General features: G+C 49.3%; 5 protein-coding genes across 5 annotated transcripts; 2 read left to right on the top strand and 3 right to left on the bottom strand.

Annotated features, from left to right (window-relative positions):
- Nucleotides 1-1,017: 1,017 nt before the first annotated feature.
- STEHIDRAFT_139981 (uncharacterized protein) lies at nucleotides 1,018-2,757 on the top strand (the record flags this gene model as incomplete). Its single annotated transcript, XM_007305100.1, has 14 exons — nucleotides 1,018-1,078; nucleotides 1,147-1,204; nucleotides 1,274-1,304; nucleotides 1,387-1,524; nucleotides 1,605-1,685; nucleotides 1,760-1,817; nucleotides 1,889-1,937; nucleotides 2,009-2,069; nucleotides 2,135-2,171; nucleotides 2,280-2,329; nucleotides 2,408-2,413; nucleotides 2,523-2,536; nucleotides 2,604-2,643; nucleotides 2,728-2,757. 14 exons carry the CDS (start codon nucleotides 1,018-1,020, stop codon nucleotides 2,755-2,757), a joined length of 714 nt encoding a protein of 237 aa, XP_007305162.1.
- A 616-nt stretch (nucleotides 2,758-3,373) lies between these two features.
- Nucleotides 3,374-8,198, bottom strand: STEHIDRAFT_111810 (uncharacterized protein; the record flags this gene model as incomplete). Its single annotated transcript, XM_007305099.1, has 17 exons — nucleotides 3,374-3,574; nucleotides 3,862-3,994; nucleotides 4,203-4,880; nucleotides 4,934-5,095; nucleotides 5,154-5,308; nucleotides 5,372-5,433; nucleotides 5,488-5,656; nucleotides 5,730-6,043; nucleotides 6,095-6,126; nucleotides 6,182-6,564; nucleotides 6,618-6,644; nucleotides 6,718-7,162; nucleotides 7,218-7,559; nucleotides 7,606-7,720; nucleotides 7,792-7,810; nucleotides 7,869-8,017; nucleotides 8,090-8,198. 17 exons carry the CDS (start codon nucleotides 8,196-8,198, stop codon nucleotides 3,374-3,376), a joined length of 3,495 nt encoding a protein of 1,164 aa, XP_007305161.1.
- A 1,433-nt stretch (nucleotides 8,199-9,631) lies between these two features.
- STEHIDRAFT_80577 (aryl-alcohol dehydrogenase) lies at nucleotides 9,632-11,975 on the top strand. The gene is made up of 7 exons (XM_007304638.1): nucleotides 9,632-10,446; nucleotides 10,508-10,589; nucleotides 10,690-10,914; nucleotides 10,998-11,148; nucleotides 11,265-11,459; nucleotides 11,535-11,710; nucleotides 11,781-11,975. Exons 1-7 carry the CDS (start codon nucleotides 10,208-10,210, stop codon nucleotides 11,871-11,873), a joined length of 1,161 nt encoding a protein of 386 aa, XP_007304700.1. The 5' UTR covers nucleotides 9,632-10,207; the 3' UTR covers nucleotides 11,874-11,975.
- Nucleotides 11,976-12,816: 841 nt separating this feature from the next.
- Nucleotides 12,817-15,134, bottom strand: STEHIDRAFT_157831 (cytochrome P450; the record flags this gene model as incomplete). Its single annotated transcript, XM_007305098.1, has 12 exons — nucleotides 12,817-12,910; nucleotides 12,981-13,124; nucleotides 13,192-13,314; nucleotides 13,376-13,400; nucleotides 13,460-13,706; nucleotides 13,757-13,770; nucleotides 13,844-13,952; nucleotides 14,040-14,158; nucleotides 14,265-14,413; nucleotides 14,484-14,672; nucleotides 14,728-14,857; nucleotides 14,927-15,134. The coding sequence occupies 12 exons, from the start codon at nucleotides 15,132-15,134 to the stop codon at nucleotides 12,817-12,819; spliced, it is 1,551 nt and encodes a 516-aa protein (XP_007305160.1).
- Nucleotides 15,135-18,459: 3,325 nt separating this feature from the next.
- Nucleotides 18,460-20,576, bottom strand: STEHIDRAFT_111807 (uncharacterized protein; the record flags this gene model as incomplete). The annotated part of the gene is made up of 7 exons (XM_007305097.1): nucleotides 18,460-18,595; nucleotides 18,645-18,840; nucleotides 18,900-19,071; nucleotides 19,137-19,284; nucleotides 19,362-19,994; nucleotides 20,051-20,151; nucleotides 20,229-20,576. 7 exons carry the CDS (start codon nucleotides 20,574-20,576, stop codon nucleotides 18,460-18,462), a joined length of 1,734 nt encoding a protein of 577 aa, XP_007305159.1.
- Nucleotides 20,577-24,225: the final 3,649 nt, after the last annotated feature.

Genomic DNA, 24,225 nt, shown 5'->3' with positions numbered 1-24,225 from the left:
GCCGATACACGCACGAAAAAGTTTCTCCATAAATAACTTTCGGTCATTAGTTGGCTCACTCGTAAGCTTCCACACCCTGATACTACTCTCCCATCTCCGTCCTCCATGCCCAAAGCCTGTCCCCACCTCACCTCGTGGTTTCACCTTATGCCCAGGTGACTACCTGGAGCTATGTGCTTTCCCGATTGACGTTCAGCGACACACTTGTGTGCATGACGTTTCTCCCGGGGGTCGGAGTCTGACATTGCGAAAAAAAAAATAAAAAATAAAAACAGCGAGAAATCGGCGGAAAACGACGCCACGGTCGCCACACAATTGTTGAAACCTTGGAATAAGGTTAGGGCAGAAATTCGTATTGCCGCAATGGCGCATGTTCCTCTTTGCACCCGAACTTCTTCCCGTATTTGTTTTCTCTGTCCCTTGTGCTCAGCTTGGCCTTTAACCTCCCTCTTTATCTAGACATCGCATCCCTTCGCAGTATAAGAACATGGTGATCTATGACGGGCAGTCTGGCTATTAGATCCTGAAAGTCTTCCGTATGTCGCAGTCAGTGCCTTATTAGTTTGAAACTGTGAGCGCATTCACGATTCGCTACCGTCTCAGAATATGGTGTCAAAACCGTAGGAGACCTACCGTCCTTAGATCTCACCCCGCATCGCGGCTGCTCGTGGGCAGCTTCTCGGTGTAATCTCTTGTCAACTCTTCCGTCTCGCGATCTCTTATTGGATGTCTTCAGCAACGACGTCTTATCTGGTTGATAGCCCACACGGTGGGCGGTACGTTCTTGCCAACCAGCTACGAGGCGTTCCCATCTACGGCTAAACTCGGCTCGGCGACCAATCACGCTTTTTACAGGTCCATGGATGGAGATTGAACGGTAAAATCAGAACCGCGACAGTGTTCCGGTATTCTTGCACCATTTCCGATGACATCAGAGTCGTTTCCTCGTACTTGTGTTGGCTAGTACTTAACCTGACGGAGTTCACTCTGTCGAACCTCAGGATCTCTTAACCAACAATGAAGTCCTTCTCTGCTCTCGTAGCTGCTATTGGCCTTGTCGCTCAGGTTTCTGCTCACTGTATGTCATGTACTTTCATTCTATGACGATAATCGGCTCACGACAATACAATTTCTCTCCTGCGTTAGACGTTTGGCCTCAGCTCATCAGCGATGGCACCACCACCGCAGAGTGGGACTACGTTCGGTATTTTTTATTCGGCTCCAACAAACAATTTTCGTCATTTTATTCATATTTTATTGTTATTTCATTTAGCCAGTCGAACAATTGGCAGACTCTCAATCCTGTAAGTGTTCTCGTTTATTTAGGCTCTCCCCATCCCCATCTCACTTTGACCTTGTATAATTAAATTTGTATGTATGTTTTAGATGACCGACGTCACTTCTTCCGATGTCCGCTGCTACGACTCCGCCGAGTCCGACACGTCGTCGACTCTCAGCGTGGCTGCGGGTTCTACTATCGGCTTCACCGTCAGCGGTAACCCAGCGAATCTCTACCACCCAGGTGTATGTCATTTCACCTTTGGCTTTGCCACACGTCGCCTCCGGCTCTATACTGATATGTCTTTTGGCATATTATCTACTAGGTCGTGAACGTATATATGGCTCAAGCTCCCAGCGGCACGGATGTTGCGGACTTTGATGGTAGCGGCGATGTCTGGTTCAAGGTGAGGACTGCTTATGCTATAATCTGTATCTAGACAAGTGATGAACTCATGCCCCTGCGACTGTTGCATACTAGGTATACGAAATCTCTGCTGTTACTGACGGAGGCTCCACTATCACCTTCCCCGCTACTGGTATGCAAGATTGCGCTGCGAAACTACGTGCACTACTTATATTCACCTTGACTCTTGTTCGCTCGCTCCAGGCATGAGTTCCGTCAATTTCCCCGTCCCATCGGAGACTCCGACCGGCCAGTACGCACCATTGCTATCACACTTCGAGATATAAGTGTCATTGATCTTAAGCTTCGCGTATGATAATTTAGGTACATAGTCCGCATCGAACATATTGCTCTGCACGTTGCTTCGACCTACGGCGGCGCACAGGTACGTCTACATTTCATCTGTCAGAGATATAAGATAGCTGGACTCACAGTGCCCGTGATATATAGTTTTATATCGCCTGCGGCCAGGTCGAGGTCACTGACGGTAAGTACATTGCTTCGACTTTGATCATGGAAGGTGCTACCTGGTGAAGGTAGTAGTGACACGTGAAAAACCTTTGCTGAACCGATGATGTTTATGTGCTGTGTGAAGGCGGAAGCGGCACACCTGGCCCTCTTGTCGCATTCCCCGGGGCCTACACCGTACGTCCATAAATTACCCTCACTGTGTTCATGTCTGCTTATATTTCCCCTATTCTCGACTATACCCGGCTTGTGCAGGGATATGTGAGTGATCCTTCAGAAACGGCTGTCTGAGAACTGCACTTCTGACCGTCTGTGATTTGACTCGAATGCGCCCCCGCCGTTCACACTATCGGTACCGAAATGCATATAGGAGCCCGGAATTCTGTACGTAGTCTAGTGGCTGGTACGCTGACCGACACATTGCATTATGCTCACTCGGACTCGATCGCAGGATCAACATCAACTACCCAATCCCCGCGAACTATACCCAGGTTTGTCGTTCTCCTCTGCGTATGGTGATATACTGACTGCGTACTTGCATATATATCCTGCTGATCCTCTCCTTATCACAACAGCCCGGCCCGGCCGTGTGGCCCGCTGCTTAGAGGTTCAACGTTGAAAGTTATCGAGACAGGAGTGGTCGAGGCTGTTGGAAATCAGCTTGTGCAGCTCGACGTTGCGAGACTTTTCGCGAGGTTTCCACGGTCAGGCTGAGTCAGCCGCGCCACCCGGCTCCGCCACTTTCAGTACATTGTAGAATATTCTAGTTACTTTTGTACAGTACTATAAATACAGTGAATGTAGGACTCGTTGAGGGCATCGAGTTGCCCTAACACGAGCCAGTCTCACCACTCAGCGTGATTGCAACCTTTCCCTCTCTCCCTCGCTCTCACTCGTCCTCTTTTCGTGCCACTCATCACTTTCCCACGAAAATCTAACAGAGGCGATATTGGGTTGGGCTCGAAGTGAGTCGAATAGTTGAGCGGCGAGGATTTGACAATCGCTGTGCATTGGAATTCGCAGTCGAGAGGGTTCAAAACATTTACGAGGACGACTGAGCAGAAAATGTAAATACGAGGTGATGATCAAGAGTACGCCCATTTGTAAAAATTGGCAGGGAGGAATAGGTCAACACAGCAGGCCTTCGTTGATTTTTCAGTCCTCGCAGTCGAGTATCGCTACTATGTACACCCATACGACTACAGCGCTTCACCCCGCTCTTTATACCATCTTCTCCACAAGCAGGCTCTCGATGCGCTCTAGTCTACACTGAACTTCATCACGTATGGCCTGCATTCCCGTAATCATTTCTTCTCGTATGAGTTTCAGTCCCTCATCATACCCCTCCGTGATCCTCTCAAGCTTACTCTCGGTGCTTTCTTTGAAAGCAGCGAGTCGCTGCTCGATACTTGCAGACGTATCCTGTACAGACTCACTTTTTGTTGTCAATTTGACGAGAAGATGGGTTTGATGATGGATTTCTTCTAAGCCGCATTTGTTGCATAAGACTATTGGGTCTGTGTCGTCGACAATAATCAGCTCGTGATTGCTATACCGAACATGCTAATGGAAGTTTCCTTGCCTTGACAGTCAACACAATACCAGCAGGATGTCATGACATCCCGCTTGCATATCCCACATCGTGGCCGAGACGCTTGTGATTTCCTAGCTGGCAGTGCTCGTCGAAGCGCGTTCTCATCCCGACGCACTCCTCGCTTCTCTCCATCGAGAACCTTTCCAGCTCGTACAATCCCCGCCCTCGCACGCTCTAAAACACTCGCCTCCATACCCAAGTGCATAACATACGGAATTCGGAGTAACGAATGAACTGGCGTATGGGGCCTAGGCAAGTCGGTCCGTGTCGAGAGTGTTATCTGGGAGAGGCTGCAGCGGATGGTTGGACAAAAGTTCACGAGTCCGTGATCGGAGCGAGGGCAGTCCAAGCAGACAATCCTGACACCTGGAATACCATGTCGGTGACAGACGTCACAACTCACGCTAGGTGCCGTTATTAGTAGCTGGTCAAATTCTATTCTGGTAGGGAGCTCACGAGTGGCGAGGGTAGCGCTCCATGAGTTCTTTGTGCGCCATGTTAAAACGGGACCAGCAGGCCCTCGTATCCTCTGGTAGAAGAGTTCGAAAAAGACTCTCTCCAGCCGTCGTCTCATCACTGTAAACGGCACGCTTCACAAGGAGTTGGACCCCATTGCTACGTTTTGCCTCCCTCTCCTCCAGGTATCTCAACGGCTGCAGCGTCTCCCGAACTTGATCCGTGACAGCATTAAGGGCAAACTTCCAACTTGCAACGGTCCTATTGGCGTTAAACTCTGCCGTGGGTGGGCGGTGGCGCACTACATCTGGCCCTACGTGTCTGAACGAGAACGCAACTGAATCCACGGAAGTGTCGTGCGGCGTCGATCCAAGGGTACTGGCAGAAGCGGATCCCAAAGAGGTTATTGACCTTATAATGCCAGAGAAATCCCCGGAGCGCAAGTCAAGAATTCCACCATAATGTTGGGGATAGTAATGGTCCTCATCAGCGTATGTCTTGTCGAAGCGAATGTGGACCTTTCCAGCCATCAGGGAGTATGCCCCTACTACGGAGAACTGGTCGCCGTTATACGCTCTCCCGTCGCATTTGAAGCGGCTTGTCCCCACGGGTTGGAAAACGTAGTGTTCGATCTCGGTATGGCCCTTCAAGGAGATATATCCGGACCAATCACCCATACTAAGCGTATTTTATGAGCTACTAGAACAGATGTAACGGCAGCGAGAACGTACATCTCATCCTTCAATGCGTGTCCATTCGTAGGTTCAGACACCGCGAAGCTGAACGTCTTGATTTCTGACTCATCTGTAGTAGAACTTGAATCTTCATCAGACGATACGTGCTCGCTCCGGAGTCCAGTCATGAACACCTCGCGAAGATGCTCCGTCGAATGTCTTAATCGATGATAAGTATCTCAGTATATGGAGAAGACCCGTAAACTTATAGTCTGACCTTAGTCCGGAGCTACTGATCGGTGTCAGCCTGATGACAGGAGAGGCAAGGACACTTATATTGGGCACATCTTGACATTCACGTTCGTGCGTATCATCTAGTTCCACGAGGCGAGCTGTAGTGAAGACCCTCGCTCCTTCTAGTGCGTTCTGATACTGATGATAACATAGATTGTCAGTAATGGTACGACACTCTCAAATGAGAAACGAGAGGCTTACCAGGCCACAAGTAAAGAGCTTAAATTCCTGAGCACGATCTCGCCTGTGATGATCGAAGTTGGCTTCACATCACTTAATTAGCTTCATATCAAACTGAAAACTAGGGAGAAGCTTACATGCAACATCCCGCGCACGGAGCCAATGCTCTCCAGCGATGGAGCGGATAGCTACCGATGCATTTGACAGTGCTCTTTTGAGATCTGAGGGCCAAACGCTACAGTACGTGGCCAGCCTGACTATTTCGAGATGGCGTTGCAAAAGGATACACAGGAGTGGGAGTAATGACTGTTCCCCGAAGATTAATCAGATACAATCAAGCAACCGTGATTCAGGAAGTGCGCTGAAGTATTGAACATACCCGTTCCAGGGGACCATCAACCAAGAACCGAACAGCATCAGTGTCCTTGACGTTATACTCCAGTTGCTCTAAGCTGTCCTCCAAACGCGTTTCCTCGCTGGCGACATAATCTACGAAGTGTTCCTCAACCGATGTTTCCAAGCTCGAGCTCTCCGACAGGCTCATCACGATTGACATGGTCGAGCTCCAAGACGTATCCAGGTATCCATCGACGAAGTGACGATTATCCGGTAAGACGCGATGGAGAGTGGCCATCATCTGACCAAAGATGCGTCGGATCTGCTTGTAATACTTGATGAGGGATGCTTCCCATCCTATTATCTACTTCAGCTGACGTAGTTTAGATTTAGTATGGATAAACCTACCAACAGCCCAGTATGCGATCCACTTGAGAAGGCTAAAAAGGTTCTCTCAATGACGGTACGTCGGAGTGGGCGGGAACCATCACGTACCTCCAGTCTCTCGGCCTCGATTGTGTGAAGTGATTTAGCTCATGGACAGTGATGAACCCAGAGGCATCCGTATCGATAGCATCGAGGATATGCTTCAGCCTATCGACACGTATGTACTTGACCGTCCAGTAGTCGGCAGGATCGATGCTCGCACGAGGGATCTTGGCGGCACTCGACGCAGACAAGCCGCGAGACTCATCATGGAACGAACTTCCACGGCGGTGAAGGCCGGGTACCGATAGCACAGCCTCGAAGGTTGGAGACACAAGAGGGGAGGTAGTAATCGGGCCGCCGGGAGAAGTGATAAGGTCTCTGGCGGTATCGTGGTAGTAGTCTTTGAGAGCGAGAACGAAATGGCTACCCTTTACGCTAGCTCTCCACCCCTGATGTTCGTAGTTATAAGATAAGGATGCTCTCATGTCATTGTCTCACTCACCATGTACGTCCAAACATTGTACATGTCCTAGATCGACATCGAACGAAGTCATGAGAAAGAGTCAAAGAGCATCTGTCGATGAGACGAAATGACTGCATACTGGATTAGTTATATGGTCCGCGGGCCCTCCCCTCAACTTATCAATAACCCGGTCCCCGACCCGCTCAACAGTCTCCCCTACGTTTGTTTCAATCCTTGCCAACTGAATCCTCAATTTTCCCTCGAAAACCTGAAAGTTCGCATCGATCACTGTCTGGACATCCGTCTTCAGATCGTCGCGCAACTCCTTCAATCTCTGCTTCCTCCTCTCCGCATCTGGACGGGCCTCCTGCAGCAACCTGGTCCGATCAAGAGCCGATCCGACTGCGCCCGACTGAATATCGACGGAACCAGCCTTCTCCTCCAAAGCAAGTAGAGCCTCTAGGGCACTGTCGTTTTTCTGCAGTGCTCTGCGTCCACCTGGGTAGAGGTCAATGCGGTGGTTGATTTCGACTTCGCCATCGGCAGGAAGGCTCCGGAGAACTTGCATGAAATAGACGTCGAGTCTTCGGAATAACACACTCAGAATCAGAGGCCCTTGTGAAACCGTTGTAAACGAACCTATCCTCGAGTGTACGCAGACGACGAACGGTCTCATCGACCCCATGTGCCGAATGAGCGGTAAGCGCCATAGTCAGCGCCTCCCTTTGCTTCCTAAAATGCTGACTACATTTCGCCAGCTTTCCAATCCACGATTCAGCGTGCCAGGCCTTCGAAATGAGAGACTTGTTGTGATAGGCCTCGCAGACGTTATACGCGTGTGTGATATCGTCCCCGATGCTCTTCATGAGGTCTTGTATGTAGTCTCCCAGCCTCGGGTCCTCGCGGCGTGAGGCTATCTCTTGGTCGGAGATATCGCTGACTCTGAATGTAGATGAATGGAAGACAGGTACATCGATCAGTCTTTCGAGAAGTGTTGTTCAGGGTGAGAGAAAGAACGAGTACTTACTGTAGGATCATTCCCATCATGTCCCTCATATCCAAGAACAGGAGCATTATTCGCTTATTGTTCTCCCTCCTCTTCTTCTCCGTCGCGTAAACAGCTTTGAAAGGCGCGAGAGCCGCTGTAAAGTGAGGAAGCAAGTAAGCCTATGCATCTTGGGCCGGAATCAGGGTATCATATCGCCAACTTTACCTTTGACGAAATCATGCACCTGCGGCACCAAGGCAGTTAGCGCAGCTAAGATGCGGTGATGAATCAAGACGACGTACCTCTGAAATCTCATCTAAAAGACTGATGAGAGGCTGTATAGTGTTCGTAAACTGCTCCAGAAGCGTTGTCTCCGATAATGGACTGATAATGGATAGTGAAGAGAACGTCGAGAACCTTCCAGGTTCGGTCACGCCAACAGAATCGTTGCCTTAAATGCAGCATTTTCATTTCTTGGTTAGGTTCCGAAGAGCAAGAGCTATTGACCATATAAATGGCTCACCAGGTGCAGTTGACCTTGGAGCATTGTAGAGTCTATCCAGTGGTGTACTGACCTTCTCCCACCAATTCACGCGTTCTTTCCAGTTCTTCAGCTTGTCGAGAGAATCCATCTTCAAACCTGGCGGTTGAAGGACGAGGGAAGACTGCAGAGAAATTGAGATGTGAGGGTCTGAATCCGAGATTCAAAAGGCAGAACTGAGTAAGGTGCTTACCGAGCCCCGCAGCGCGACTCCATATATATGTGTTCATAGCAAACAGCGCCGAAACGTTCATAGAATCCCATCAAGGAGACAGCGGAACAGTGCGTAAAGCACCCTCTTCTTCGTAGAATCTAGCCTAAACCCAGCAGGATAATCGAGCAACGGGAAGAAAATAGGCAGCCAATAGCTCAATCAAACGTTAACATTTGTACACCATCTGTCTCAATCTCGAATGGCATACAAAGTATAGCTCTGGACATTGAGTCAGCTGGAGGACAGCGCCGACTGCGAAAAGACTTAATCGTGCCGGCGGAAACGGAGAGAAGCAGTCAAAGCTCAAAATACTTGGCTTCCATCCAAGTATTGACTCCCGAGCGTGGTCTGGAAAGGCACAGGCTATTCAAATGAAACTGTTCTGGGGGGCAAACCACATCAGATTCCTAAGGCAGCGAAAGCTCAGCGCGTAGAACCAGAGAGTCTCACAGAACCCAATCCAAAATTAAAAATTGGAAGAGAGAACCCGTACCTCCAACTTTCACAAGCTCTAGTCAAGACTTCCATGCATGCTGGTATGCGTTTATGCGGATCGTTTCCTGGAAGGCATGTGCACCATACACGGTTAACTCCCCAGACAGAGTACTGGCGATACTGGAGCACTGAAATTGAGAGGAGATGCCGTAGTTTGCGCCACGGACGCCAATAGGACTTTGGCCCCGGTACATTTACAGCCGATTACCTAGGCAAGCCCCACACTTATGCATGGGTAAAATCAGTAATGATTAACGTTCTGGATCGATTGTTCCGCAGAGATTCAAGACCACGTTATACGAGGAGACAGCGTAAGCGGAGAGGCAATGAATGCCGGGGTCACAATCGTCGTAGGATTCTGGTCCTTCGGGGAAGTGTTGGAAATGGTATAGCCTCCAATCGAAACGCAATGCGATTACGAAAGGAGAAACTTGGCCCTTCATGCTCATGAATCTGTGACAAGTCCAGGACGACCGACAATTGTCGCACAGTTAGCAAGAATGCACAAGCACGAAACGGATAAGCCATTAGTCATAAAATACAATGACTCCAAAGAAACGGTTTATGTGCGTTTGTACCCAAGATAGTCTCAAAACCCTGCAACCTTAGCCAGAGCGCGACTGGGAAACAGAGGAAATGTCACTGAGCATTGTGTTGAAAAGTTTGGTTGAAGTTCCAGTCAAGGGACCAAGCGATGACGTGGCCTCCCTCGCGTGAGGCTCGCGTGGCCACAGAGCGCTTGGTTTGAAATGCAGCCACTCCGAGCTCCGAGTCTTGTCTTTTGCTTCTCGTGCTTTGGAGACACCGTCCTCTTTCTTGCGTCCTCACTCTGTATGAATGTACTGCTGGTAAAGGAGCTCTGATGCAATCCACGTCGACCACTGTATATACTTGCATCTGGGCTTTATAATCGGACTCCGCTCGGACTCCCCAAGAAATTTTGTTGCAACCTCGACCTGGAGTGCATATTGTCGCTGTCAAGACTGTACCCAGCCTGATGGTTCAGTGAACTCACTTCTGTCTGTCTTCTCCCACAGACGATCATGACAATCGCCGCACTATCCACCGCTACCAGTGGATCGCTCGGCGCAGCTCCATGGACTGGTCGCGGAGGTCAGAGTGGGTCCTGCGAACCTCCGTCCGTTGCAGGCCACATGTTGCAGTGCGTACGACCTTCGACATGCTCAGCTATGACACCGGCCTCATTGGATCCCCCCGACGAACGCGTTTCATGAAGTGGATCGAAGGCATTTCGTGAAGTGGATATAATTTCTAACTGGGGTTCAGCTTTGATCTTATAAACAACCAGCGGTCTGTCCATCTCACTCATAGTTCATCTCACTCATAACCTCTCTTCCCCTCATCGTATTCAGGAGGAACCAAAACGAGGGATGAAACCAACAGTGTCTTTCTTCCCTACACTTCCAAGTCCTGTGCCGGCTGTTGGCCGGTATCGTCAACTCGCTCCACGTGCGGCCATCCATGTCTCCCCTCTTTGCCTTGGCGGGATGTCTATCGGTGATAAGTGGGCTGCTGTAGGGTTCGGCGCCATGGACAAGGAATCTTCGTTCAAACTTCTGGACGCGTACTTCGAGGCAGGCGGAAACTTCATCGATACAGCGAGCAACTAGTATGTCCCTGTCTTTCTACTAGTGCTCTGGGTCATCCTAAGTTACTTAATACACTTGTAGTCAAGATGGGTCCTCGGAGGCGTTTATCGGCGAATGGATGCAGGAGAGAGGAATACGCGATCAGATCGTCCTCGCCACCAAGGTAAGCAGTCCATCCCTCCCCTCTTCTCCCGTCCTTTTCTCTCTAATTATTTACTTCATTCATGGCTCCTATCTCCACCATACTCACGTTGGTCTCACAGTATACCAACTCGACAAAGCGTGCTGATCCTACCATCAAGACCCAAGCCAACTATGTCGGCAATAATCTGAAGAATCTCCGCATCAGCGTCGCCAACAGTCTCAAACTCCTTAACACGGACTATATCGATATTCTCTACGTCCACTACTGGGATCTTCACTCATCTGTGGAGGAAATCATGGACGGGCTCCACCAACTAGTTCTCGCAGGGAAAGTTCTCTATCTCGTACGTCACACATCCTGGACGCGTTGTTTCATTCCATACTTGTGTGCAACGACTGACCGGCCACAATCTCTCGACATATGTAGGGTATCTCGGATGCGCCGGCCTGGTTCGTGGTTAAGGCAAACGACTACGCCAAGTACACTGGAAAAACGCCCTTCGTAGTCTACCAGGCCGCTTATTCCGTCGTCGAACGTGACATCGAACGGGAGATACTTCCCATGTGTCGTCATGAAGGTACGGCGTCAATCCTTCCTTCCTCATTTCTCCCCTTGGTCTCCGTACGCACATCGCGCGCTTTTTACACCTGCTTACATTCTCGTTATCTTCTATTTGGTTTTCTATGGGTGCAGGTATCGCACTCACTCTCTGGAATGTGCTCGCCGGTGGTCACATCCGCACCGATGCTGACGAAGAGGCCCGTAGTATCTCCGGCGAGAAAGGACGGAGCTTGTTGGGAGATTGGCAGCGGAACGAATCGGAGAAGAAGATGTGCGCTGCTCTCGAGAAGGTCGCAGAGCAGGTAGGGGCGAAGCATATCACCGCTGGTGCGTCTCAGCCCCTCTCTGGACTCAATCATTGTCGTATCGTTGAACAAGACGCTGACTGACACTCGCGCCTAGTTGCTATTGCGTACACTATGCACAAAGCGCCCTTCGTCTTCCCGATCATCGGAGGCCGGAAGGTCGAGCACCTACAAGCTAATAGTGAAGCGTTGAGCATCAGCCTCAGTCCCGAACAGGTCAAGTTCATCGATGATGTGTTGCCTTTTGATGTTGGCTTCCCTGCAAAACTCATAGCACGTCTTTTTCATCGCTCCTATGTCCAAAGTTTATGGAAAATCGCGCTGACGAACTGGATTGATACAGGGGCAGTACGGGACGTATCCATGGTTGCTCACTGCGTTCGCACACTTTGATATTCAGCCTCTGCAGGCGTCTATTCCGCATGGGCAGCAGTAGGGTATAAATATCACGATGTGCTCGTATTTTGCCATTGTTTATAGCACTCTCTCCAGATTTCGATATACCGAAATGTCTATCTTCCGAAGGTGTGAATGTGCCACGACAGTATTCAATTCTCCCCTCGCGTGCTCCTCTTGCACACCCATCCCGACCTGAACGATTGCTAAGTATCGTCCCGGACATATTGGTTCGGACGAACAGACGAGGTCACGATCTGAAAATCGAGGCGCGGATGTACTGAGAGATTGTACTTCGAAAGACGTAGACGTAGAGCGCCGTTTTTAGGTTTTTATTACGGTAACAACGATTTATGGTCTCCACAGTTTGAGCATTGACGTATCGATTAGAACGAAACTTAACTGTCCAGCGGTTGTCAAGGGTTACTAAACAAATTTTCGTCGACCTCGTTGAATAGGGTGTACTAAATCTCGTCCGTGAGGAGTTTACAGACCCTCTCTTCTTCCGCGAAGCCGAGGAAACCGACCCACTCCGGGAACTAGCCAAACTCCAAGTAGCTGACTGATCTCATGGTGCAAGGTGGATTGTCACTTTTACGGAACGGGAGCTCTTTCACTACACGATCGTCACGAGACATGGCTGCTGCAACCATCGCAGTTAGTCGTCTTCTCTGCATGTGCGATCAGGGCGTTATCTTCGCGGACAACTTCTGAGTTTTATGTTAGCCTGAACGGGAATGACACTGCGTAACTGTACGGTGGAGGTCGCGTAAGTAGTCAGTGAAGAAAGGCTGCGAAGTAAGTGTACGCCACACGGTTTCTACCTTAGCGTAGTGTGGGGCCAGTGTTCAATCTGCACTCGACAGACAGGGAAAATGATTTGTATGCAGATTCTACTCAAGTTTCTACAATGTTATATGCTGTATTCATTGTCCCATGATCCCACTGGTTGATTAGAACCGCAACTTCCTGTTCGACCGTGTTCATGAAACTGGCACGCTCACGTCCAGTGACTGTATCAAATCTACGGCCCTCGCATCTCTAGGACGGACAGTGCATTGGAACGGCATCGGACGACTGAAAGAAGCCGAAATATACACATCAAAATGTGCCTCCGAAAGGAAAACTACATAGACACGACACGCACCTAATGCCACTGTCCACCCATTCTGTTGTCACCTCAATGTCCTTCCCTTTCTCGTCCTTCATCTTTACGATATCGAAGACAGCTAGAAGATATACAACAGATAACCACAAGGTGGCACTTGCTAGGTGTCGGCCGGGGCATATTCTACTCGTACAACCAGCGCCATGAGCGCAGCCCGTGGAAAGACAATAGACAGCAACGTATAACATACCTTCTACCAAATCCAAAAGATGCCAAAATTTCGTCATCGTTTAGTGTGCCACCGGGCGTCAGAAAGCGCTCTGGGTGGAAGCGCTCTGGATCAGGGTAGAGTTCCGGATCATGGAGAATTGCCCTGCATATACAGATGTTTATACATGAGATTACCGGCTGTATAATGGATAGCCAATACATACCAAGAATTCCCGACGACGGTAGAACCTATCCATGGCATTAAAAGTTAGTCCCTATAGCAAGGAGAAAATACACCATAATCTTACCCTTAGGAATGAAGTAACCTTCGAATATGTCGTCTTTTACGGCCGCATGACTCACAGCCATTGGGGTGACAAGTTTCCAGCGCATCACCTCCCTACATATCGCCGAAACGTAGGGCAATTCGTCCATATCCGTGAAGTTGGGGAGTCGGTCCCTGCCCACGATGAGATCTATTTCGGCCTGAGCGCGAGCTTGGACATGAGGGTGATGTATGAGAGCCACCATCGCTCCCGTGAGCGCTGCCATGGACTACGTATCATTAGTGTTGAATTGATTATATAGCCTAAACAAGGACTTACTGTGTCAGCCGCCGCTGTGAGCCAATTCGATTTATATCAGGAAATTGAACGTGGTATTTGTTGAGCCGAGGGAACGGTTAGACGAACCGACGTGAATGGTGGCAAAAGCCCTTTTGATGACAAACTCTCCAGGCTCTCCTTGATTGTTCTTATGGAGAGCATCTGCCAGGAGGGACGGTGGCGGCGTTCCAGCAGCCTGAATCACATGACATCGCAGGGGAAATAAGGAACGCGTTTGAACACACGCCACCACGGAGAACCAATAGGAAAAGAAATGACGCACTATTTGATTCTTCGTTTTTTCGAACAATTCGTTTTCAATCGAGTAGTTGAGGACTCTCGTTTTCCGAGTACACGCCTTGAATCCGGAGATCCCCGGAATCCATTCCGGAAGACGAGCCACTACAAGGTTAAAACAAGAGGTGAGACGAACATTGTTAGGGCTTAACGTCCACATGTATTCCGGTAAAACGGATGCTGCAGAATATATGGAACGGAAAGCGCTCACGGAATGGATATGACTCAACGAGGAAGTGCCCAGGGATCATAATTTGGGCCAGCACAGACATCGATTCCTCGACCTTTTGGATCAGAGGGTCTCCGTTTGCGTCGATATTGTAATCGTACGAAAGCTTCATCGGAAGGGATCCTGCATGACTAGTACGGACAAGAAGACGGATTTTAGACCATAAATAGTCATGACGAGTATTGAATCTGACGTGCGCACTGCTTTAGCTGATCGACCACATTCTCAGGATCTCTCAGGAGGTTTTGTAATAGTTGGTTGTTTCGACAGACGAGGAGTGGGTAAAACTTCTCCATGGCGTCAGAGCGGAAATATTGATGGACGATACGACGATGAGCACGCCAGGAAGGGCCGTATCTCATGAAGGCGAAGTTTAGATCCCAGCCCGTCCTAATGCTCATATTGATTATCTAGTAACAGGTAGTTTAGAACAAGGTTCACTTACAAGTATAGCATCTCGTGATGCTGCCTATCGGAGTAAATGGATGATCTCTGCTCAAAGATAACCTTTGCGACCTTTGCGGAGTTGATGATGATAGTGTGTGAGCCAGGGATATGGAATGATACAATTTCACCTGGACCGAGGCGAGGTCCCAGATCGTCAGCAAGTCCAAGGTTGATTAACGACAGAAAATATGGTTTACTGTTGTAACGTTTCGACCATTCAGCGAAAGCAAAAGGCGCACGCTTCTTTGGTACGTCGAACAAGTTACCGAATATAAAGGTGGGCGGAGGACCAGGTGGGTACGGCAGACCAGACGAGTTGTATTGACGGCGAAAGAATGTTCGTATAACAAGTAAGGACAAAAAAGCAAGAGTTACCAGTAGTAATTCGTGACTATGGCTCGCCATGATGATGAGAAAACACTACTTGTCGCCAAGGGGTGATACTTTCAGGCTCACATCCACGAAGGGCGCCAATATATACGATCCACCGAGCATGGCGAAATATTGTTGCGGAAAGGGACCACCGAAGAGAGGGGTTTGTGAGCGTCGACTTCCCTAGCTACGATACGTAAGCTCGGAGGATTGTTCCTTGGTACTCCACATAAATTCCCACAAGGGACCATTACTGTTCTCATAGTGGAGACAGCACCATTAATCGAAATGTAGACGTGGATGGAGCGATTACATACCTTGGTGCTAGGTCGGCTTTATTGACTGTGGACCATCGTGTTAGGTAGACGACACGTTTATGGCACCTCCTCATCCAAAGGCGTTCGAGACCCCGACGGCCTTCTGGGACAGTCCACATCACTTGACGAATTGTTATCGATCGTGAGTAATAGTGATTGGAAGGCGTAGCGTAAAACTCGTTGCGGAAAGAGTCCAGTTCGCTTCACCGCTTCACCGCAGGTAACGAACTGAATACGAAAGACTCAGGATCCAAACCAGTCCCACGAGGTAGCGAGGTTAAACGGAGAACGAGGTGACACAATAAGCCTCGCAGAACGGCTGCGGCATGACAGAGCATACGGAATCAGCAGGTCTAATGTCTGCCTGCGAGCGCACATAGGGGTATGCGAGAACGATTCGCGGCGGGGCCTGAGAATGAGAGAAACAAACATAGGTTGAGCGAAGTGGAATGCGGTAAGGGCGGAGCATTTACGACAAACCCGGAGGAGATGCCCAAAACAAAAATTGGTTATGGCAACAGGTGGTCGTGAAGTCCTGAAGCAGATATCTGAACAGGAAACAGTGGCGCAACATGCTCATGATATGTGGCTGGTGCCAACAAGATACGGATCATCGCAGGACTAAATTAGCTTCGAGAAATTGAGTAAGTACCTCGCAATGTCAATCGAGGACGGGCCATACCTATTGCCCGAGCAAGCCATGACGCCTTCAACAACATTCAACCTTGCGGTGGGCTAGACCATACTGGCCAAATCGCTTCACGGTATGTGAGAGTGCGATTTGGATGCACGAGGTTATTTTAAACAGATATCCGTGAACGACAATGTCAGTTATGTAGCTCGCTATGGCAGCAGCGGAATGGCTGAATTTCCGCTAGTAATTGAGATCAGCAAAAGTATGTGGAAGAGGGAACTGCATAGCGAACAAACCGTACACGTTTGAATGGATGACCGCAGCGTAATACCCAGAGATTCATAAGGAAATTGGCGGTGAAGAAGCGGGTTTCCTTCAGGTGTGGACGTGTGTATGTTCCCAGAAGAATATAGGCAGGGAAGGAGTAGGAAACCTGAGTTGGAAACGAAGCCCGTTCAAGGCTACAACCAAATATTTCGTGCGAGGCACAGAGAGCCAACATGTGAAGGCCTCATGAAAAGCGCAAGGGAAAGCGATGATCTTAGAAGAGAGTTCAATGGTGTGGCGGTGGATGACGATGGGTATGAAGCAATAGTCCAAATGGTTTCAGGAGCGCCAACACCACTGGCCTCAGATAGAGACGTTCCTCAGACACCTTAGAGGCGTATTTGAGCGAAAGGATCACTGGTAATTTGAACGAGCACCGTGGAGTCAAACACGAGGAAGCTTGACTTAGGCCACCACCACCGTCAGTCACCCTTCGCCCCTCCTTACCTTATTACTGCATATCCCTTCTGAAAAACGCCATAATCACGCCTCACAAACTGATTGCTAGCACCACACCCTTCCTATCCTCATTCAACAAGCTCTCAATTGATGCCCCGAACGGCATCGGGTACGCCGTAGTTAATATTGTCATTCAAGACATCGAGGGAGATACTTCCGAATAGAGAAGTAAGCGCACCTGGAACGGCGTGGGTGCACCTGCGAGGAGTGCATAATTTCCACAGACTACGTTGATGCGTCTTGCTAGGTGTAGGATCTTCAGTTGTTCAGTGTATTAGGAGGAGGTACTGTGGATGAGGCTGTGGTGTGAGTTCGGGTGCGCGCGAGTTAGCGAACCCCCACCCAAAAATGATGGAAAAATATGGGAGTTCATGAAGTGCGTTACGTACATGGATAACCGCAATGCCGTGCCATTGCTATTCAATTGATGGTATCCTGAAATCCCCGGCGTAGTCGGTGACACCATGGGTCGAAGCAATGGGAGAAGTTCGAGATCGAAGAGCACAGGCCTAAGGGTGAGATGACTTTATCACGCCAAAAAATCAGTGGACGGGCACGTTGCTTTAACTTGGAAACACGGGGTAGACATACCTGGTTTTGTAGAGAATAGAGATCTGATATTCATCCTCATCCAACGGTCTCGCCAGCCTGAATTCCAGAAGCTATCATTGTTCAGTGGGCCCGATACAACTACCATCAAGGTCGGAACGAAGACTCAAGGTCCCACATTATTGATCAACAAATGCACTATACCACTTCTCGCAAAGAGCCTCCCTATTTTCCAAACACCTTCCCTACCTCCTTCACCTACTAAACATTCCCAGAAACTATCAGGAGCGTCTTCAACCTCTCAACATCGAGAGTTCGAGGATCGCCTCGATTCGATTGCGGATGAAGCACGCATGAATGAATACTGTGGAACCCTTGAGCTGGTCTGTTACGTTGAAGTTGGAGCGCCGAGGATATGAAGACAAGAAAGGTCATAGGGTGGATAGTCCCTAGGCGATATTCCGTTCGACAAGCGTAGGCGAAGATGGGTCAACTACTCGCGTGCGACGCATAGGGCTGCGTCACCCTGTGATGCAAGTCAAGCCATGCGGAAGTTGTACAGCGGAGAGAAAAATCCACCATTACTTGAGAAGTAGGCTTCCCGAGTATATTTGAAGCCAACGATACGCAGAGAAGGAGAAGGAGAGCGGGAGCAACAACGAGGAAAGAAAAGACACAGCCAGGATGAGTGGGAAGATCGGCGCTAATCTTATCAGCCCGGCATCGCTCGCGTGGCTCAGTTCCGTCGACCGACCTCCGGTGTCATTCCGAATCGCCTCCGCCAGTTTGCTTGCAACGATGCACGCGATCGATGGTGCAACCCAAGAGAAATTCAGGGCTTATAGTATTTTGCTTTTCGTCAGATCAAGCGTGCCAAATTCTGATTCAGACCGTTACATACTAAGTCAGATAACATCCCGCGTCCTTCTTCCCGAGTTCGATCCGCTTTGCGACCAAAATTGATTGATCGCACTGTCCCGTAGCCAGAATAATGGACCACCATATATGTAGATCCATTTATTAAATTTAAATACCCCAGACAAATATCATGCAAAGCCACGGCGTGGAAGCGTCAGTCGAGATCGACTGTTCTAACATCTTTTCCCGCCCGCGCCCGCATATTCACCATGCCCCCCGCAAAACTACTCCGCCCATGCCCATACACGAAACCGGCTCTCGCCAATAGGGCCTGCTCCACCAGCGCACGGCTGTAGAAGACGGGTGTACATGTAATAAGAAAAATAAGGCATCACGAACCGGTCGTTCTCCCGAGGTGACTGAGCTGGAGCGGGAATCGAGCTCTCCGTATCGATGATCGGGATTTCGTACATCTGCAACAAATCTGAGCCACCTCGAATGAGGTCATTAAGTGTTTTCCGGCCAGAATCAAGGTGCTCCTTGACGCGCTGTACGTGATGCTCAATTGACGATGGCGCCCACCCAATACGGAGAACTATCGCGGACAGAAGAATATCAGATTGAATATATCAAGACATAGGATTAAGGACGTACAGTCGCCACGCCTCATGTGCGCACCCATCCAAACCCGTCCCTCGTTCACGTCTCTCATTCGTGCATCCAAGACCTCCGCGAGCGCATACACACTATCTGGAGGTCGGACATGATCGAGGACCATCGAGGTGTAGGCATCGCGAGCTCTGGAGGTCGTAAATAGAAGGGATCCCTGAAGGATGATGTTCGAAGCGTGGAATCAGTGTCCAAGTCAAGCGTATGAGGACGAAGACCCACCGGTTTTCGTTCGAGATGAATCTCGCCTTCAATAATCAAGACATCATCCGTAATGTGGCCATATTCATCCTTGAAACTTCGCAGCATAGAGCGAGGGGCAACTGTTCGCATAGGCTCAACGACGGCCTTTGCAAACTCGTGGTTGTTGCTTGAACGTACAAAACACGGATGATTGGTTTCTGACAAGGAAAGGTTGAGAGCAAGTTAAGAGGAGAAGGAACTCACAGTCCTCGATATGTGTGTACCACTTCCCACCCATTATTCATAACAAATCTCTCCAATGTCCGATCCGAAAGGTTGCCATCTTCGACTAACACAATGGACGGCTCACAACCCAGCACCGCTCGTCTCGCTTCATTCCACTCCAGCCATCCTCGGCCACGATCCCTGGCAGCGGAATCCAAGCATTTCGCCACCACATCCACAGAATCGTCCCGAGTCTCCTTCCATCGCCCAATAGGTCCCGTAACATCGTCCCCGACACCGAGTGTCCAGATTCCCCGTTCTCGGATTGCGTGAGGAAGAACGTCCACGCGAAGAGTCCCGGAAGGATCGTACCACTTGTTCTTAATAACGAAGAGGGTAGGCTTCTTACCAGTCATGATGTTCGTTCTAGAGTGGTACAGCTCGCGATGCCAGACTCCATTTGACTGTTCGATTTCGGGAGTAAGTCCGTGTAGCCGTAGATAGTCGGAGAGAAGAATGACAGGTTGTGTTTGTCTGAGTAGAGTGATATTGAGCATAGTGGATATGGGGATGCGGAACGCCATCTGTTGGACAGGCGGAAGATTGCGCCACTCGCTCGAGCCGATAGCGTCGTTCCGATTGACCATGTCGAAATAATCTCCGCAAATAGACCTAGAGAAACCGCTGTAATTGGAACAACCGATGCAATAGGAAACTGGAATGCGTACATCTCATGCTCGCAGGATCGAGCATAGATGAAGGATGGGACCACCAACGTCCTGTTCAAAATTTTCGCCTGGAGCGCCGCTGATTCGATGATGTATCGCATCTTCCGAAGCGCGTTTCATCAAATAGCGAGTGAATAACTGCTGCAACTGTAGTTCCCGAGAAATACGACAGACGTACATTATTCCAACCCAATCCAAGGCTGTAGTCCCTCGCAAATAGACCTGCAGTTGATTCAATCATCCGCATGACCTCGTCCAGACTTAAGCCTCCATCCTCTCTACTGTGGAACCCGACCAGTGATGGCGACGGGCGGCGAAATATCTCATCATGCAATGAGCAGGCGATGCGGTCGTCAATGGCATCGTAAGGAAGAAAATTAAAGAAAGCGAATGTGGCGAGTACTGAGCACACAGCCAGAAAAGCACCCAGACCTCTAAGACGCGTCGGTAGGAAGGTGAAGGGAGAGGCAAGTGGACGCCAGTAGTAGGTCAATGTCGAGCATAGTCCGCTGATGGTTGGAGACATGGTGTAGAGGTGTGTGAGGGTGAAAGGCGACAAGTGATAAATAGAAAACGTCTGTGGCGAGGCATGATTGCGGCGATGATTGAGCGCACTGGGAAAGGCATTCAGAATCCCGAACGCACGTAGGCACGCAGAGTCTCCGTGAGTGTCACCGCATCTATGTACTCGCCCATTATTCCGTTCCTTGAACGCCAATGTGACAGTTCATATCAAGATCAGAGCAATGGGTCGCCAAATCAGGACGAAAAAGTTGATCAAGGATGTACGGGACAACCATCTCAATCTCTCGAGCATCGCCATCCGTTTTTGAATAAACGGTGTACCAGGAACTACATTCCAGTCTGTAGCACTTGCAACGAATTCGAATATTGAATATAAGCCAAATACTGTCCGAAAATGCAGCTGAATCGGCTTTTCATGAGGTAGGGCCCATCACCCCTACAGAGTGGTTTCGGTCCTCACTCAAATAAATGCTCGCCTGAAGATAGAGGGCGGCAACCACACGCCGCAGACTTCTCAAAGCGAGAGGAGGGAAGGGATGGAATCAGTTCACGAATATCATTTTGAATTCGCGGAGACGCTTAGTGGTTACGACGCTGTGCAAGTCAAGCATTGCAGTTACCGTTCTGAGTGGTGATGCCATTGTCGAGTCGGTCACCGAGGTGACTCTACTTAGGGAGTCAGCTTCGAAACCCACAACTCTGTTCGGTCATTTGTCCCAAGTGTGCACGCGATTCGCTTCGATGGTGGATGGACTCGCATCTCCCTATAACCGTCGGATCATGCGATGGTCCATGCTATGATGTCAGATGTGTACTCCCGCTCCTACTGTCATTGTGGGAATGACCGATTCCCAAAGGGATGGAACTTACATCGCAATCTAATTTGATACAGCGGGCAACTATCAAGTTTTCTCGAATCAGGACCAATTTTCACAGATGAACAAGATGAGAGCCTGCGCAGTAGATGGCTCCTCTGCGGGAAGCAAGACGTACCAGTTTTATAAATATGCCTACAGGCAAATACTCGATGTTGGGACACAGGGAGAGCGGGGGCGCTCGCAAGTTGACTCGGAATAAGTACGCCCCATCTGCCCAGGCGCAACGCCACACGCCGCCGACCCTGGCTTGATCTTGAATATTCATCGCCTCAGAGGCTAAGCAATCTATCTTCTCAAACGAAGATGAAGACCTAGCCTTGGAAACAAGCAAGTGTGTCGCTCAGTTTTGCGACTGTGATCGGGGTCCTGAGTCAACAGGGGTTGAAGCTACAGTGGAACCGGAACTGGAAGGTGTACAGGAGGATGTGGAGGCAGCGCGTTAGCCGTCATTTGTTCGTGTACGAAACATGCTTTCCTCACCCCTCGGTATACACAAACCGTCGAACAACGAATCTGGTATAATTTCAGACGTGCAACTCAACGTCGATGTGAAGGCGTCTACGCGGACCAGTGCAATCGTAAATGCAAATCCGGAATCGATATATACAGAAGAAACATACCGGTCACGCCACCCCATCCAGGCAGCCCTCCTACCCTACAAGGTACTATTCCCTACGAAACCGCCAGCACCTACGCCTTTGGCCCCAGCACCTGGAGACCTACTCTCCACATCAAAACGCTTCAGTAGCACCTCTAAACTCGGTTGATGAAAGGGTGCTGCCGCCTTGGAGATTAGAGCCCCGTGACGACCGTAGGTATGGGTATGAGAGCAAAGTAGATGTATTGAAGGGGTACGCTGAACGTAGGCGTCTTGAACACAGACGGAGTGACAAGCTCTCTGTATCGCAAGGACGCCCCCGATGTCTCGCCGCCTGTGGACCTCCTGCATGAAGAGATCTGTGATCAAGAGCCCGATTAAGAACGAATGCAATAATTTTAAATTATCAATCAGGTAGACAAGGCGGTAAGAACGCGTGCTAGTGGTGGGGGAGGTTGGAGGCGCTTACACTCACAAGCCCGAGTGGAGCTGAAGTCAATCGTTTCTCGAAGTCCTCTGTTCAAAGAGTCGAGCGAGTCGAACTTAATGCCTTGAGGGACGGGAGCGTAGGTGGTGAAGGTGCACGATCTTCGATAAGTGTATTGGCCAAGTCAGCCCCAAAAGAACGCGACGACGGCCACAACAGGAGCGAATAACACAGATATTTACTCACTTTGAAGATACAGGTGCCAGGATGGGTAGCCATTGTACACTTCAGCAGGGGGCGAAGTTCGAGATTGAATAGCATAGAGGCGATGTGAGTTCAAAACGTCAAACAATTAGTGGACGGGAGCACTGCTTGAACCTTGGAAACGTGGGGAAGACGCACTTTGTCTTGGACGAAACAGAGATCTTATGCTCGTCATTATCCAACGGTCTCGCCAGCCTGAGTCCCAGATGTAGCCATAGTTCAGTGGGACCGTTCACACCACCACCAAGTGGCGAACGAAGACTCACCGTCCCGCATCATGTATCAATAAATCCAATCACTCCCCAATTTCCTCAAACGCCTTTCCTACGTTCTCCGCCTGCATCGAGTCACCAAAAACTATGGACAGTGTCTTTAACCTCTCAGTATTCAATATTGAGGTCCAGAGAGGGGCTTCGAGCATCGCCTCGATGACGGATGGAGCATGTGGCATGGATAATGAATACCTCGAAAGCGAATTGATGTGTTATGTTGAAGCCGACGGAGGTTAGAGCGCGAGAGAGGAGTACGAGAGAGGTTAGGAATCAGGCTCTGTCCTCAACGAAAGATTATACACGCAGGCAAACTTTGTTTCACGGCGGGGGAACCACTATTTAGAGCACGCTAAAGGCATTTCTATTGCGAAATCTATATTTTATACATAGAGGGAAAAATGCAGTCATCCAAATACCATATTTAGCGTAGTTTGATGTGTAATCTATAGTTTTGCTTTGGATTTTGCTTCAGAGCTTCCCATGTCGGAGGCTGATGAAAGAATATGGACCCGAACGAATGATAATACTTGGACTAGACTTTACAGTCCTCCAAAGGAAGATCTATATATTTTACTTTGATGACAATATTGCGGCGGTGAAAGCCAGCCTTTGGAGTGCTCAACTTGGTGCGCCAGAGATAAACAATTGAGCTCGATATGGAGCTCGCTATAGTTAAACTTTAGAGGTTCGTTGATTAGCCAGCCAATCAGAGCGTGCCACGTGGCTGATTTACTCTAAAGTTGAACTATAGCGAGCTCCATATCGAGCTCGATTGTTTATCTTTGGTGCACCAAATCGAGCACTCCAAAGGCTGGCATTCACTGCCGCAATATTGTGATCAAAATAAAATATATAGCTCTTCCTTTGGAGGGCTGTAAAGTCTAGTCCAAATATCATTATTCGTTCGGGTCCATCATCAGCAAGACCGCATTTGGCTAAACCTAACTATTTCGGTCTACTCGGTCTACCGGTAGACACAAATAGATCGTTTGACAGTATCTATTCTCGTCTATTCTTTTTAGACCTGCCTTCTGGGAGGCACGAGATAGAGCATGATAGAGCACAATAGATCACTTCATTTTTCTTGTAGAGCACCAGATAGAGCACAATATCCTTCAAACTTATTGACCAGTTTTGCTGGTAAAAGCTATATATTGCTGATATAGAACAAGCTATGTACATACATGAGACGAGACTAGCACATCACAAAG

This window comes from Stereum hirsutum (genome assembly GCF_000264905.1).
Source record: "Stereum hirsutum FP-91666 SS1 unplaced genomic scaffold STEHIscaffold_8, whole genome shotgun sequence".
Lineage (NCBI taxonomy): Eukaryota > Fungi > Basidiomycota > Agaricomycetes > Russulales > Stereaceae > Stereum > Stereum hirsutum.
The sequence above is the reverse complement of the archived record's forward strand: the minus strand, read 5'-3'. Positions and strand labels throughout refer to the sequence as shown.